The sequence below is a fragment of the Microcaecilia unicolor genome, chromosome 1 (assembly GCF_901765095.1).
Source record: "Microcaecilia unicolor chromosome 1, aMicUni1.1, whole genome shotgun sequence".
Lineage (NCBI taxonomy): Eukaryota > Metazoa > Chordata > Amphibia > Gymnophiona > Siphonopidae > Microcaecilia > Microcaecilia unicolor.
Genome location: NC_044031.1, coordinates 548,200,324 through 548,218,423, shown reverse-complemented (window position 1 = coordinate 548,218,423; position 18,100 = coordinate 548,200,324). Strand labels below are relative to the sequence as shown.

The 18,100-nt window shown below is 42.6% G+C and overlaps 1 protein-coding gene across 1 annotated transcript in view; it reads right to left on the bottom strand.

The window, feature by feature from the left end:
- The window catches only part of VPS13B (vacuolar protein sorting 13 homolog B), a 1,674,799-nt gene that overhangs the window by 1,641,289 nt on the left and 15,410 nt on the right, over window positions 1-18,100 (bottom strand). Inside the window, 1 exon segment of the mRNA XM_030217225.1 lies at window positions 12,108-12,251. Coding sequence (XP_030073085.1) covers window positions 12,108-12,251 — 144 coding nt within the window.

The following is an 18,100-nucleotide window of genomic DNA, read 5'->3' as shown; positions in this document are numbered from 1 at the left end:
TAGTAGCCTCCAATCCTCTCTCTCGGCAGCTACCCATCTCTCTGTGCTCCCCCGTCTCATCTACCTTTGAGCTGTCATCTGCACCAACCCTGTAGGCTTTCCTCTACCGTGTCCCACCCTAGATGATGTCACTTACTGTTTCTTCACAGGCGGGGACGCGGTAGAGGGAAGCCTGCAGGACCAGTGCAAGTTGCTTATAGGAATCGTTGCTGGCAACAGCTTGGAAGTAGACCGAGGAGGGAGGGGTTTCAGAGAAAGACAAGCAGATGCTGGGCGGGGGGGGGGGGGGGGGGGGGGGGGGGGGAGATGACAATAGGGGTAGATGGAAAGGTTTTTAAAAAACTGTATGTATTAATGGGGGGGGAGGTGGGAAGGGCCCACCCAGGTTAACTTGGGGCCCACCCGAAATGGCAGATCTGGCTACACTCCTGAAATGGACAGCAGTAGTACTAAAAGAAACCAGAGAACAGACCGCTGGAGGGAACAAAAGGTAAAGGAGCAGCTAGTCCTGGTTGAAAAATCTGACAGTGAATGGTCATCAGGTTCATGAGAGGACTGCCCTGCTGAACTGTTATCATCTGAAATGCTTATTGAATCAGTTCCAAATATCTTGGATCCACAGCATTTCTGCTAAAGGTGGTTCATGGCCTCTATGTAGGATAATGCAAGAAGATGTACTTACATGGGCGATTTTATGACAAAATGGCAGTTATCCATGTCTATTGTTTTCATTGAGTTTTTATGTATATTTTATGTACTTTGCCCAAAACTGTAGATGGAGCGGACTATACCTCATTATCACTTTGTATTCATTCATACTATGTGTTTGTTCAGACCGGAATCGGCTAACGCCGCTAACGGTAATATGTAAGCCACATTGAGCTTGCAAATAGGTGGGAAAATGTGGGATACAAATGCAACAAATAATAATAATAAATATTTTAATAAAGACCAATAAGAGTATAATCCACCCTCTGCTACACGTGTTCTGCTCCACAGCAGAGTAATAAGCATGATCCAGCACCAGGAGGAAATAGGCAGCATTTTTCAACAGTGTGCCACAAACGCTCAGTTTTGCATCACCCCTGTACATAGGTGCCCCACTGCAAACGCAACCTTCTTTGCTCGCCCGCATTTGGGAGAGATACTGGTGCCAGAAATGGTATTCAAAGCTGACAAGTTAGAGAAAATGAATGAAATCTCTATAAACATGGAGAATGTAATGGAGCAATTTGACAAACTGAAGAGTAGCAAATTGCCTGGACTGGATGGTACTCATCCCAGAGTACTGATAGAATTGAAAAATGAACTTGCGGAGCTATTGTTAGTAATATGTAATTTATCTTTAAAATCGAGCATGCTACCAGAAGATTGGAGAGTGACCAATGTAACACCAATTTTTTAAAAAGTACCTCATGTCACCTTGAGAGGTTTATCTGTCTAATGTAAGAGGCCCCAGTGACTATATGAGATTTTCCCCTCAATAGATCAGAGTGGTCCACCTCAGTGACAAGTTCTACTACTTTTTGGGGGTATTGCATAGTCTGCTCAGGAGTAGAACAGCGCCAGATTACGGTAACAGTTATGTCTAGGATAGTAGCATAAAATATATTGTACAGTTTTAGGATCCTACCAGGTGCTTGTAACTTGGATTGGCCACTGTTAGAAGCAGGATGCTGGGCTTGATTGACCTTCGGTCTGTCCCAGTATAGCAATACTTATGTACTTATGAAAGACAGAGAGAGAGAGATGGGGCAATGCTAGATGATGGGAAAGAAAGAGAAGGAGCAGAATGGAGGGGAGGGGAGAGAGAAAGACAGAGCAATGCTAGATAGTCAGAGAGAAAGAGATGGGGCACAATGGATGGGAGGATAGGGGACAGAGAGAGAGAGAGAGAAACAAGCAATGCTAGATGGTGGGAGAGAGAGAGAGAGAGAGCAAGAGAGAGACACACACATACAAGGACAATAATCCATAGGAGGGGGAGAGAGTCAGTGGTAATGATGATGTGGTGGGGGAAGCCAGGGAAATGTTGTATGCCAGGGGCAGAGGCACAGGCAAGCAGACAGATGGGCAATGCTGGATGGCAGGGGGAGAGAGAGGGAGAGAGAAAATGCTGGACGGTGGGGCGGGGTAGGGAGGTGGAAAGAGCCTGGATGTCAGGATGTGGGAGGTAAAGAAAGCCTAGTTAGTGGGAGGATGGAGAAAGTTCATGAAAAACTGAGGAATAAGAGGAAGGGGAAGAGGGGCCAGGGTGAAGGAAAAAGATGGAAAACTGTAGGTGGACACAGTAAAAAGAGGAAAGATGAAGACTGGCTAATAAAAATTTATGAAATCTTAGTCAATAAAGAGGAAGGAAAAATGGAAAAAAAGTTGAAAGGAACAAATCCGTGTTACAGCTGGATGTGGTACAGGAGGTGAAGAAGACAGGAAGAGAGTGAAAAATAACAGATGGAGAGGAGATCCTTGGAAAGAGAGTTAAGAACAGATAGAAGAAAACAGAAACCAGAGATTGGGACCAGCACAATTAGAAAAAAATCAAATGGTCAAAGGTATAAAAATCAAAGTTGCTCACTGTTGTACATATTCTCTGATGAGAGCAGACCAAGAGGCATATTTTCAAAGCACTTAGCCTTCCAAAGTTCCATAGGTTTCTATGGAACTTTGGAAGGCTAAGTGCTTTGAAAATATGCCTCCAAGTATTCTCACAGCCAGGTGACGTCAATGAACGTCCGCTGCGGACGCTGACTAGTGAGATCAAGAACTTTCTAGTAGCGTCCCACTGCTCATGCACTGCTGCCTTCCCACACAACAAGCAAGCACAGGTCTTTCAGTCCTTCTGATTAGCAAAAGAAGAGAATTTCAAGGGGAGGTGGGTGGGTATGCAAGAATATTTGGCCTGCTGTCCTTGGAGAACATCTGATACAGGTGAATAACTTTGCTTTCACTATGGTCAAGCAGGCTCTCATATCCTCATAACTGGGAATCCCTTAGCTACCAGGCTAACAAAAAAAAAACAATGATAGGACAATAGGGACTCGAAACGTCGAGGCATGTTATTCAATCAACCTGAAACAATTTGTGTACTAGTTGTGGAGCTGCAGCCTCAAACTGAAGAAAACTAGGTCCATGGGGGGTGGAGTTGGATTCTAGACACTGAACAAATGATGCAGGACTGCTTGCCCGCACCAACTGTCTCATCGGGTATCCAGCTCAAGGCAGTAATGAGATGTGAATGTGTGGACTGATGACCACGTCAGAACTTTGCAAATCTCCTCTATGAAAGTTAACCTCGTGGGCTACTGACGTAGCCATGCCTCTGACATTATGAGCCTTGACATGTCCCTCTACAGTCAATCCAGCCTTGGCATAAAAAAAGGAGAGAATCTGCTAGCCAATTGGAAACTGTATGTTTGCTGATAGCTACCCCCACCCTGTTGGGTCAAAAGAACAAAAAGCTGAGTGGTCTGTCTATGGGTTTTAGTCCACTCCAGATAGAAGGTTAAGGCTCTCCTACAATCCAAGGTATGCAGTACACTCTTGCCAGGATGGGCATGTGGTTTGGGGAATGAGTGACTGATTAAAATAGAACTCCGACACTACCTTAGGAAGGAACTTAAGGTGCATGTGGAGAACTATTCTTTTGTGGTGAAACTTAGTGTAAGGTGGATCAGCTGCTAGGGCCTAAAGCTCACTGACCCTGCGAGCTGAAGTGACCGCCACCAGAAACACAACTTTCCAGGTCAAATACTTCAGATGACAGGAATCAAGCGGCTCAAAAGGAGCTTTCATCAGCTGGATAAGGACAATGTTGAGACCCCATGACACAGATGGACGTTGTCAATAACAAACCTTGCATGAAGCAAACAACTAGAGGCTGTACAGAAATGGGCTTACCTCCCACATGGTTATAAGCACTAATTGCACAAAGATGAACCCTTACAGAGTTGGTTTTCAAACCAGACTCAGAGACGTGCAGGAGATATTCAAGCAGTTTTTTAGTAGCTCAAGTGAGGGGATCTTAGGCCTTGCCCCCAACACCAGATGGCAAACCTCCTCCTCTTAAATAAATAACACCTCTTAGTGGAGTCTTTCCTGGAAGCCAGCAAAATGCAGGAAACACCCTCTGGCAAATTTCTGGTGAATCCGCCTTGCACGGATTCTTTCTCAGTTATTGGCGGCTCCCCAAGTGGGTTTTGTGTGATCTCGCTCAGTGGCAATCAGCCATCTCTCAAGAAGCCAAAATCTTCCTTATATTGATCACCAATGAGCAACATCTCACTAAACCCACTTGGGAAGTCACCAATAACTGAGGAAGAATCCGCACAAGGCAATTCACCAGAATGTTTGCAAAAAAGCTTAGTCTCAAACGATATAAGCAAGATGGGCCAGTAAGAGTGCGCACAGTGAGGATCCCTGCCCGGTTTGAGTAACACCACTATCTGAGCTTTCCTCAGTAGAGCACCACTGTGTATAAAACAATTCAACACTTGAGTCACACAAGAGACAATGTCCATAACCAACAGTTTATATAACTCAGAAGACAGAGCATCCACTCCAGGCGCTTTGTGTAAGGAATTAGCCTTAATGCCCCAGCGCACTTCATCCTCCGAGATAGGCACATTGAGTAAGAACTTCTACAGTTCAGTCAAATGAGGTAATGACTGACCCAAAAGATAAGAGGAGCTTTCCAGACCAACATCTTCTGGAGGGGAATACAGATGCTCAAAGAAATCCAGAAAAACAGTACAAATGCCCTCTTCAGTCCTCAGTAAAACAGTCTTATTGTCCACATACTCTTTCCACTGACCAAGTATATAAGAGTGAAATTTAGTGTCATAATATACATCTCTAGGAAATTTCTAATAAAACCGTCCCTCATAGCTCGAATCCCAATCCAGGACTATCCAAATCAAGCCAATACCCAAGTGGAGCTTATCTCCGCCTGCTGCAAAAAAGAAGACAAATCAGAAGCATTAAGAAAGTGATCAATATGTATTTGCTTATCATGAGCCCTAGAATTATGGGTGAAATCCTTGTCACCAGGTTGGAAAAATCTCCGAGTCAAGCAACTCCAGTGAGGGCACACAACAAAGATACTCCCCTGGAATAGTCCACTGGAGCGATCTTGGACTGATTGGAACTATTCAGCAAGGGACCTAAGATCGCATTAAAATCTCCTCATGATGATGGAAATATTATCAGAAGAGTGTAAATGTCCAATAAATAATTTTAAAAAATGTTTACCATATTGGTAAGGTGCATAAACATTATCCAACAACAGGGGATTATGATTTAAAATAACATGTGCTATATCATATCTCCCCAACGGGTCCACTATAACGCATTTCTTTTCTAACAGAAAACTCTTATGAAATAAAATAATAGCACTTGCCTTCCTAGTTTGCATAGGACCCTCTATGTAATCCCCCACCCACCAGCAACACAATTTCTTATGTTCCAAGGAGTTTAAATGTGTTTTCTGAAGCATAACCACCTGGGCCATCTGCTTTTTTGACTTGCAAAATTTTACTACATGTAATAGGGAAGGTGATACCACCTACGTTCCAAGACACCAATTTAGCCATGCTCCCCAAAACCAAGATCGAGTAGCGTATGCAAGAGCCTAATAAGAAAAAAACAAGGTAGAAGGATGCCCCAGCCTACACCCTCCCTCATCTGACACAACCGGTATGGGATCCCTTGGAGTGAAGAAACAAGAAGAGAAAAACACAAGAGTAAAGAAATGCAGCCCAAAACCACAAAAGGTAACAGCCAAAATATCAGTTAACCCCCACAGCAACAAACACATACCTACCCCCCAACATCAGCAATCAAACATCCCCTCCCCAAAACCTGCTCCCCTGCCATGGACGCCCTCCCATTCCCTGTCCCATCTCCCAAACGAGTTCGCTAGTTGAACTCATCACCTCTTCCTTCCCAATGCCAGATCCAAAACTGAAATAATATCTCCCTATATAAGCATGATAAGGTACAAGTAAACAGTGAATAGCAACTGGAACCCAGATTCAAACCCCAATACCCAGAATAACACTGCCACAAAATCCAAAAAACATAGGAGATACAAAATGCCAAATAGGCAACAAAGTGTAGACAAACACTGATGAACAGTACTGCTCTCAGGAAAATCTAAATAAAGAAGCCATGAAAAACCCCAGCCTTGGAGCTGAAAAAGGCACAGAATGGCTGTCCAGTAACTGAGCAATGGATGACATATTATAAATACAAGCTGGTATAACACAGAGTCAGCCCTCAAGAGCTCAGAGTAAGAGAGTACAGAAAATTTGGGGCCAGTCCTATGTCCTCAAAAAACATTTCAGCTTGGACATAATATACTCTCAGCTTTGCCAGTCACAGAAAGGAAAACTTGATCTCCTTTTCATGTAGTGCTACACAAAGAGGGACAAAGGCCTTTCTGGCCAAGGCCACCCAAGTAGAGTAGTCCTGAAAACGTAAAATTTTGTGCCCCACATAATTCAGCGAGAGACTGGAGTGAATCACTTGAACAATGACATGCTCGTGGCTGTAATTCAAAAGCCACAGTATGACAGCACAAGGTCAGTTGGTGGTGTTCTATCATCAGGGTCCTACCCAGTGTGCCCGCTCCACTTTTAATAGCCCTGTAGAGTTCCAAGTTGGAAACACTGCAGCAACCAACACTAGAGAAAATCCACACGCTCAGCATCTTTAAGGGATTCCGGGATTCCCATTAACCGCTGATCATAAGTACATAAGTACATAAGTAGTGCCATACTGGGAAAGACCAAAGGTCCATCTAGCCCAGCATCCTGTCACCGACAGTGGCCAATCCAGGTCAAGGGCACCTGGCACGCTCCCCAAACGTAAAAACATTCCAGACAAGTTATACCTAAAAATGCGGAATTTTTCCAAGTCCATTTAATAGCGGTCTATGGACTTGTCCTTTAGGAATCTATCTAACCCCTTTTTAAACTCCGTCAAGCTAACCGCCCGTACCACGTTCTCCGGCAACGAATTCCAGAGTCTAATTACACGTTGGGTGAAGAAAAATTTTCTCCGATTCGTTTTAAATTTACCACACTGTAGCTTCAACTCATGCCCTCTAGTCCTAGTATTTTTGGATAGCGTGAACAGTCGCTTCACATCCACCCGATCCATTCCACTCATTATTTTATACACTTCTATCATATCTCCCCTCAGCCGTCTCTTCTCCAAGCTGAAAAGCCCTAGCCTTCTCAGCCTCTCTTCATAGGAAAGTCGTCCCATCCCCACTATCATTTTCGTCGCCCTTCGCTGTACCTTTTCCAATTCTACTATATCTTTTTTGAGATACGGAGACCAGTACTGAACACAATACTCCAGGTGCGGTCGCACCATGGAGCGATACAACGGCATTATAACATCCGCACACCTGGACTCCATACCCTTCCTAATAACACCCAACATTCTATTCGCTTTCCTAGCCGCAGCAGCACACTGAGCAGAAGGTTTCAGCGTATCATCGACGACGACGACACCCAGATCCCTTTCTTGATCCGTAACTCCTAACGCGGAACCTTGCAAGACGTAGCTATAATTCGGGTTCCTCTTACCCACATGCATCACTTTGGCAGGAGCAGTTCTCTAAACCATCAACTTTAGCCTCAAGTTCAATCAGCCATTTCTGTAAAGCCTCCGTCGGCCCTGCCACTATAGTCATGTTGTCTTCTCAATCACCGACTCTCTGCTGCATGTAGTCTAAATCAAGATGAAAACTGTCCAACCAGATGTGAGCAGCCTCAGCCTCAGCCCTATCATACATAGCTTGCAGCCTTTTGTTAAGGATGGCCTCCACCACAGCAGTAACCTCCGTGGTCATCTCTGCAGTACATGTGGAGCAAATAAATGGGCTTGGTGTAGGCTCGCTGTCTGCCATTTTACTGTCAGGAACCTTGCTCCGTTCCTCATCTTGCCGCGGTTGTTTCGCCATCATAAGGCTGAGATACCAAATCACCACACCAAAACACCCTGCACAGAATACTCAAGGTCTTCACCCAAAAGCTGGGTAAGTGCTGAAATAGCTTGGTTAGGAAGTAAGAACAGGAAGAAGTGCAGTAGCTTACCAGCATGGAACAACATGATTCCTATTCTTATGTTCTTATTCATTCTCATCCTACAGTCTTCTCACTGAACCCCATGCCTGCATGAACACATGATACAAACACCTTATTTCCTTTATTATGCTAATTCTTCCACCTTCTCTCCTTATTATATCTGGCATCCATCTACTGAATGCTATACGCTTCACATATTAATGTATTTCACAGAATATAAAATCTGCTTTCCCTTTAACTGTTACAGGAACATTTACAAAACATAGCTATTAGTGATCCTTAACGTTAATACCCAACATCTATAGCTGGAGTCAAAAAAGCAGCAACATTGACATTAACCATATTGTTGTGCAGTATAGAAGAGAATCCAAAAAAATGGCCCTTCTCACTGAAATCCTGACCCCTCCAGTGGGGTTGAAGTTCCCTAATCAGATACAAAATCAAGTTGCAACACTTCTGCTACCAACATGCTGCTCATATCATGGATGCTGGCACATCAAACATTCTTTAAACATGTGGGCCAGATAAGAATCATGTGCTGCTTTGGATTAGTCAAACCAGCCCACAAATTCTAAAACCAATCACACTGCAATTGCTCCTGAAAGCATGGTATGCCAATAAAGTAAAGTAGTCACATCTGTGAAGGTGGCACACATGCCAGAGACTATAACCCTGATCTAATTTCTGTTGGTTCATTCAATAAAAGAAATCACAACCTCCACAGTATACTATCTTTACTGGAATCAACATACTAACTTTTCGCCTTGTGACATCCTATCAATCATTTGCTTGAGACCAGTTCCAATTTGAACTGGAAACCAAATGGGTTATGGTGCAATTACACTTTATTCACAACTATTTCATTGATTTTCTCTTATATATTCCCTTCCCAATTCACTTATGGGCCAATGATCAGAAAAGAAATGCGGGCGCTAGAGGCTATTAGCGCCATACTGGCACCCACATTTGCTACGGCCCCATGATCAGACCCCCAAGCGCGTCGTACTCGTGGGTGCTGACCTCAAGTAGCATGCAAATGCATTCTAAACATACACCTCCCCAATGATCAGCAGGCAGTGCACCAAACGTTGGCGAGCTGCATGCGGTAAACCCTACGCCAGCTCGGAGCTGGCACTAGGGTATGCAGAACATTGGGGAGGAATGGAGAGCCCTGTCCAGCATGCATTCACATGCTAGAAGGCCCCCCCATCCCATTCCCCTCTACAGGAGCCCCAAGCCCCCACCCCAAACTGGCGACATGGGGGATAGAGGTTTATGGACCTCGAGTCTCCCCGACCCCCCCACCCTGAAACAAGTGGAGGAGTAGGCTAATGGTTAGTGCATCAGACTTTGATCCTGGGGAACTGGGTTCAATTCCCACTGCAGCTCCTTGTGACTCTGGGCAAGTCACTTAACCCTCCATTGCCTCAGGTACAAATAAGTACCTGTATATACTATGTAAACCACTTTGAATGTAGTTGGCAAAACCACAGAAAGGCATTATATCAAGTACCATTCCCTAGCCAGCGACACAAGGGCTGGAGAACCGGCAGACCTCCAGCCCCCGATACCCGACACTATTTCAACCCCCCCCCCCCCCCCCAAAAAAAAAAGCCATGGTGGCCCAGTGGCCACAAACTCAAACACTCCCCCCCAAACCTGGTGGTCTAGTGGCCCACCCCCGGTACCTTAACAGTGGAGGAGGGAGTGTAGTATTACACTCCTTCCTCTTCCAGGACCATGGTCCTGCCCAGTGCATCCTGGGATGCGCTAGGCAGGGCTTCACCACCACATAAGGGAGAAACTCCCTTATGTGGTGGTGAAGCCCTGCCCAGTGCATCCCAGGGCTCCGCCATTTTCAAGGCAGTGCTGGAAGAGAAGGGAGTGTACTACTTCTTCCTCCACCGTTATGGTACCAGGGACGGGCCGCTAGACCACCAGGTTTTGGAGGTGGGTGGTGCTTGAGTTTGCGGCCACTGGGCCAACAGGACATTTGGGGGGGGGGGGGGGGATTCAGCAGCTTGAGTCGGGGGGGGACTGGAGGTCTGCCTGAACTCCAGCCCCCGTGTTGCTGGCTTGGGGTGGAGGTGTGGGGGTTCAGGGGGGCACTAGGCCACCAGGGCCTTGTAGTTGCAGGAGAGTCTGGGGGTTCCACAGACCTCCAGCCCCTGTGTTTGACAGGTCCAGGTTTTTGACAGGCTGAACCTGTCTAACAAGTGCGGGATGATTGTGCCTGAGCACATGCTCAGGGCACAATCCTCCCACGCTTTACCCTATGATCAGATATAATATCATGCATAAATTTGCATGCTATTATCTCTGATCATAGGGGCGGTAAAGCCCCGCGCTGTTCCAGCGCTATTTTTAGAGCGCTGTTTGGAAGAGCATGGGGCTTTTGATCATCTGCACATTAGCTCAGTCACTATAGCAACAGCTCCTGTCAGAACCTTGAAATTGTGGGTTCCAAGTTCAACCACAAGGTCAACACTGTATAATAAACTTGGAGTCCTTCCTCTACTCCTCCCAAGAAGCACCCACAGTCCCAGAAAACAAAAGCCCTGATCTAGGGAGCAAACCCAGGTCCTCCATACGGCAGCACACAGCACTGTCACTAAGCCACCAATTCAGCTCCATAACAACATTTTAAATAAAATTCACAATAAATTCACACCATGCAAGTTTAAAACAGTGACTTTGTTCATATCCTAAATATTTAATTAAAATTGTCTTTTAAATAAACAGACCTTCATCAGCCTTGTTCCCAGGTGAAAACATTAAAAGTTTATCTTTTGAGACTGCATGGTCCACAGGCCCATTCTTATCTTCAAGAACAAGATATATTAAAAATCTACATTCTGAAAACATCAGCACCCTACAATATTTACTGGAAAGCTAAAGCCACTCACCTACATTTCACCTGAAAGATGCTACAGAAATAGAGAAGGCTCGCAGGAAAGAGGAAAGGTGTACAAGAAAGCTTGAGGTTCTGATTCTTCTGATTACATTTATCTACTCTACCATGCTGCTGGTAATGCTACCAGTACCTCATTTCCTAGAAACTAAGATCAAATAGAAATTTAAAATAAAAATGCAATCAGAATAAAAGCATATGATGCGTTTATATGTTAAAAATGAGTATGCAGTCCTCATAATGGCTTCCCTTACCTGTATAAAATACCAACAGCTCAATTTCCTGACCAAAAAAAGATTACTTCATTTGGTTAATTGAGAGATGTTGCCTCAAGAAGCCCCCGGCTCTAATTTATATGGAGCTCTAGGGGGCTGGGTTGCTTCATCATCGGCAACAACACTCTGTAAAAAGCAGCCACTACCCAACGTATATTAATTAGATAGTCTTTTTCTTTTTTTCTATTTTTATATATCGTGATGGGCAGTTTATAGAATTAATATAGCGGCTACTTAGCTTTCACATGGTCCAGTCCTTCTTATAAACAGTCGTATCCATAACACGACCCAGACCAACCGACGATGGCCAGCGTTTCGTTGCCTGCGTCAGGGTCAGAGGGTCTGCGTACAACTCCGTCGAAGGATCTCTCATCTACAACGCAGACCCTCTGACCCTGACGCAGGCAACGAAACGCTGGCCATCGTCGGTCGGTCTGGGTCGTGTTATGGATACGACTGTTTATAAGAAGGACTGGACCATGTGAAAGCTAAGTAGCCGCTATATTAATTCTATAAACTGCCCATCACGATATATAAAAATAGAAAAAAAGAAAAAGACTATCTAATTAATATACGTTGGGTAGTGGCTGCTTTTTACAGAGTGTTGTTGCCGATGATGAAGCAACCCAGCCCCCTAGAGCTCCATATAAATTAGAGCCGGGGGCTTCTTGAGGCAACATCTCTCAATTAACCAAATGAAGTAATCTTTTTTGGTCAGGAAATTGAGCTGTTGGTATTTCATATAAATCTCCTCCATTTTTTGCATTTACTATTGAGTTACAAACTAAAAAGGGGATATCCTTTTGAATTGTTTATAATTTCCCTTACCTGTATTCCATCCTTCAGTTTTAAGATGCATTCCATTGTATTGATGGTAATTACAACTGGCTCTGACCCTAGTTTTGTCCATGGTACATGGATCCGCAATTCATGGATATGTCCACTCAAAAAAGTAAATGGTAGCTTCAGTTCCTAAACCAAAGAATGAGTACTAAGTTAACCAACACATCTAAAAAGAAAAATAACTCAAATTATTTTCAAATAACTCACCTTTTTGTTCTTATTAATAAAATACATCCCTGTAATGAAATACACATAAACCATCACTGCTCTGACTCAACTGCAGTGTTGCCGCTTGCTTCACCAAAAACCAAAATATACCTCTAATACAAGACAACTCATATTAAACGAAAGCAGTTACAGTATTTATTTTCAAATAATGCAAATGTATAACTCTGGAATAACTAGTTAAAGAAGAGACAAATCTGGCTACTACAATTTTGTATTACTGGAAAAAAAACATGTAAACATGTTCATAGCTTAAGACAGAATTAATAAGTCATGAAAGAGCCAATAGTACCCACAAAACAAATTTCAGGAGCTGGCAGTTCTGCTGCTTGATCGACTATTAATATTCCAGTTTGAGAGCATATTACACCAGCCTTATTGGCCTTACCTTGGTTACCATTTTCTGCTTCTTAAATTTAAGATCTTAGTATTACTATTTCAGGCTTTACTCTCTTTAAGCCACTTTTGTTGTCTAAACTCTTACAAGGTACCATCTGTGCGGACAGCTAGGAGATCCATCACTCGAGGTCAAGCACATTTTGTTTTTGAACCACAACTGTGGAACTCATTAGCTGAAATACTTTTGAATTTACATAATTTTACAATGTGAGATGTTTGTTGAGGTTTTTTGTTACAGTGATATGAAAAAGTTTTTACTCCTCTCCTGATTTCCCTTGTTGTTGCATGTATGTTCCACTGAACGGTTTCTTATCTTAGACAAAGAGAATATTAGACACAGGGAACCTGCATAAACACATAACACAATTTTTAAAGTATAAGGAACAAAGTTATCCAAACACCCATGGATTCAATTTATTTCCAAATTTTTCTTACCAATTGTTTTATGCTTATACTTGATCACTTTATTAATGTTATGCTGTTATCCAAAACTTCCATTTTATTTCTCCTCATCCATTCAGATGCAGACTTGCTTTTGTGTTTTTGGATCATTGTCTTGCTGCATAACTCAATTATTTATTTATTTGTTTGTTTCATTTGTATCCCACATTTTCCCACCTATCTGCAGGCTCAATGTGGCTTACATAGTGCCGGAAAGGCGTTTGCCGTTTCCGGTGTGAACAAATACAATGTGATGTTGTGATAAGATGAAGTTTAAATGGCAAAGTCACAGTAATAGTCATAAAGTGAGAGAGTAGTGTTGTTCATACATGCTTCAGTCTTCTTGTGTAGCCAAGGTCAGTCTTTTAAGTTGGATTGGAAGGGTATGCTTTTTTGAACAGGGTGGTTTTTAGTATTTTCGGGAAGTTTAGGTGGTCATAGGTCGCTTTTAAGGCTTTTGGTAGTGCGTTCCACAATTGAGTGCTTATGTAGGAAAAGCTGGATGCATAAGTAGATTTGTATTTTAGACCTTTACAGCTTGAGTAGTGTAGGTTTAGATATGATCGTGTTGAATCGGAGGCGTTTCTGGTTGGTAGGTCAATTAATTCTGTCATGTACCTAGGCACTTCACCATAGAGAATTTTGTGGACCATGGTGCAGATTTTAAAGACAATGCATTCTTTGATTGGGAGCCAGTGTAGTTTTTCGCGGAGGGGTTTTGCACTTTCAAATTGCGTTTTTCCAAATATGAGCCTAGCTGCCGTGTTTTGAGCAGTCTGAAGTTTCTTTAAGGTTTGTTCTTTGCATCCTGCATAGATTCCATTACAGTAGTCTAGGTGGTTTATTACCATTGATTGTATCAAGTTACGAAAGGTATCCCTCAGGAAGTATATGTTTCACGCGTTTGAGCTTCCACATTGGAGTGGAACATTTTCTTTGTGGTGGATTTTGCTTGGCTCTCCAGTGTAAGGTTGCGGTCTATTATGATGCCAAGGATTTTCAGGCTGTCTGAAATAGGGAGGGTGTGACCTGGGGTGTCGATGCTTGTGGGGTTGTCCGTGTTGTGTTGGGACGAGAGGACAAGACAATGTGTTTTTTCTTTATTGAGTTTTAGTTGAAATGTATTGGCCCATGAGTCCGTGATGTTCAAACTTAGCTCGATTTTGTTGGCGACTTCTGTCAGTTTGGTTTTGTAAGGAATGTATATTATGACATCGTCTGCGTAGATCAAAGGGTTGAGGCCATGGTTGGATAGGGACTTGGCTAGTGGGATCATCATTAAGTTGAAGAGGGTTAGTGATAATGGTGATCCTTGTAGTACTCCACAGTCTGCTTTCCACGGTGACGATATGTTTGAGTTTGACTTTACTTGATATGTTCTTGTGGGTAGGAAGCCCTTGATCCAGCTGAGTATGTTTCCACTAATCCCGAACTTGTCTAGTAGCCTTATTAGTATATTGTGGTTTACCATGTCGAACATGCTCATGTCGAATTGGAGGAGTAGGATGCTTTTGCCTATTGCTATTTCTTGTTTGAATTTGGCTAGAAGAGTGAGTAATACTGTTTTGGTACTATGGAGGGGGCGAAATCCTGACTGTGATTCGTGTAGTATTGAGAACTTGGTTATATAGTCTGTGTTTGGTTACCATGCTTTCCATCAGTTGACTGCCAGCAGGACGGACGCTACTGGTCGGTGGTTGGTGATATCATTTGGTTTTTTCTTGGTGTCTTTTGGTATTGGGGTGAGTAGAATGCTGCCATTTTCCTTGGGGAAGCGACCTTGTTGTAGCATGTTGTTCAGGTGTAATGTGAGGTCTGCTGTGAAACGTTCCAAGGCAGATTTCAATAGGTAGCTGGGACAGGTATCAAGCAGTGAGAGTTGGAGAACTTCTTGATCACTTGGGTAACTGTTTCGGCGGTCAGGGGGGCAAAGTTTGACCAGTTTCGGTCAGCCGGGTATTCACCAGGGGGTTGGGTCCAGCTCGTTGAGGAAGGTTTCAATGTCAGTGTTGACTTGAGGTAGCATGTTGCGTAGGTTTATGATTTTTTTCATTAAAATATTTGGTAAGTTTATCTGCAGGTGGGATGTCTGTGTTCGTTGTAGTGACCATGTTGGTATCTAGGAGTTTGTTCACGAGTTGGTATAGTTTTTTCTTATCTTTGTGATCTGTCCCTATTTTGGTTTTGTAGTATAATTATACTTCAGATGACTAGACATTCTTCTTAAGAATTTTCTGATATACTACAGAACTCATGGTTCCTTCAATAATGGCAAGTTTTCTGGGTCCTGAGGCAAGAAAGCATCCCCGCACCATCACACTACCACCACTATGTTTGACTGCTCTTACTGTGCAATGCTGTACTTGCTTTACGCCAGACAAGAGTTCCACGTTTGTCTCATCTGTCCATAGAAACATTATCCCAAAATGCTTGGGGATCATCCAGGCACTTTTCTGCAAATGTGAGATGACAACTGATGTTACTCTTGGGTACTAGCACAGTTTCTGCCTTGCTACTCTCCCATGGATCCCATTTTTGATCATTCACTTTCTTATTGTGGAGACATAAACATTACCTTAGCCAAAGCTAGAGAGGCCTGCAGTTCTTTGTATGCTCTTCCAAGATGTTTTGTGATGGCACAATACTGGTGCCAGCAGGGTTCCCACGCCTGTTGGTCAACATTTTACAGGACCAGGACACTGTACCAGTGATTTCACAGTGAGAATCCTCAAAGGTAACTTTAAAACCATACAAGAACGTAAGACCTTTGAAGTCAGAATGATTGAATATTTTAACACCCAACAGAAAGGACTTAACAAGGATCTGGGGTTCCTAGCCCATTATAAACCATAAAGCTGTATGTCTCTGTTGATCACCCTCCCCTCACCTATCCACACCCACCCTGTTAGAATATCAATGATATGCCTTGATGCATACTTGATGACCCCATGCATACTTCCTACCCACCCCCCTTCTCCCACCCTGTCAGACTGTCACAGTAATGCTTGAATGTTTTCACTTATAAACACTGTCAGCTAGCACATTTGCTTATTTCCGATCTGAGGAAGAAGGGCAACCTTCGAAAGCTAATCAAGAAATGTATTAAGTTATGTCCAATAAAAAAGGTATCATCTTATTTTCTTTTCCATGTTTTATTTTGTTTGATTTCTATTGTTTACTGTTGAAACCGAATCTCATGTGTTGGAGGTTATTTTAGATTCCTCACTAACTTGTGGTTCTCAAGTTAATCATTTATGGAAAAAAAACATTATTTAGAATGAAGGACGTATTTTATTTAGGGCTAAGTATTAAACATCTTAAAAAGCTCCAACTTCTTCAGAAAACCGCACTGAGGTTAATATTTACATTACATAACTTTACTAGTGTTTCACTATTTATGGTGAAATTACATTGGCTCTCCCTGTGGTCAAACGGATTTTGTTTAAGGCATTTTGCCTACTGTTTCAAACTATCTATGGTTCTACTTCTTAGCTATTAATAAATATGATCTCTAAGTCATTATTTGGCTACTCCTCACTCTCTGTCCTCCTTCGATAGTGTGTGTTTTTTTAGGATTATCAACTCTATCTTTTCGGTTATTATAATTCCTGAATGGAATTCTCTTCCATTGATAATTCAAATGGAATAGAACTATTTGACATTTCGTAAAATGCTGAAAACATATCTTTTTGGTCAGGCTTAATTAATATATTTTCTTCTCCGTTTATGATGTGTTAAAAGTTTATGACAGATGTTGTACACCACTCTGAACCCTAATTTTGAGAAAGCAGCAGTCAAGAAGTATAGGACTGACATTGACATTGTCCTGGATCTAAAGTACTGGTAAATATAACGTATTATCTACCAGTACTTTATATCCAGGTCAAAGATGCATGTATATATGTATAAAATGATAAATTTACCATATATTATAATGGGGTTTTTTTTACTTTGAAGCTGGAGTCAGAGTTGGTACATTTTTACTGACTCCAATACCACCCAAAACTGCTTCCATCTCCAACTCCATGACTCTGACTTCACAGTCTTCTCCAATTGGAGATGATGGCTCTGGTTCCCAAAGCTATAAAAATGGTTTTGTAACCATTTCCAGACTAATAAATTTCAACAACTTTTGTTTTCCATCTCTTCTGTAATTTCCTTTGATTGTGGCATATCATTCTTGTAGAAACTTTGTAGTGACTACTTCACTTTCATGGCAAGGTTCAATGTACATTTAGGGTCCTGTTTTTTTTTCCATGGTTTATTTATCCAAATTACCAAAAACAAGCATGTACACAATGATAACAATGGTACAATAAATTGTTGTTTTGGTGTAGTCACAGTTTCCATTTCCCCCATAGGATCCCTGCCCCCTCCCTAATCCAACTCGTATAGCAAGGCAAGGATTTCAGTCATGGTGACACATTAAGAAATAAACTGTTATGGTAACAAAATCTTTCATACAGAAATATCTCACCATTGCATATAGTGTGTCTATATTTTTGAAAATTGTAAAAGGTGACCACGTTTTTTTAGCTGTGAGCTTAGACATAAGGCAACAGCGATTCACTTTGTTGAAGACCTGAGCCACAGATGGTACTGAAGATGTTTCCAACATTTTGCCACTAAAATCTGAGCAGCTGTATATACATGAGATAAGAACTGGTGAAGTTCCTTCTTGACTCCCAGCTGCCGCACATTCAAAAGGCAGGTATCTGGTGTAATAGAGGGAAGCCCTGGAGTGCACTGCATGAGTTGAGAACGAAGAGAAGTCCAAAAGCTATGAATAGTAGGGCATGTCCACCATATGTGCCAAAAGTGCCTGGACCCCCACACTGGCACCAACAAGCTATTGATCCAGTCTTAAAGATTTGTGACAGTCTATGTGGGGTGAAGTACCTCTGATATAACAT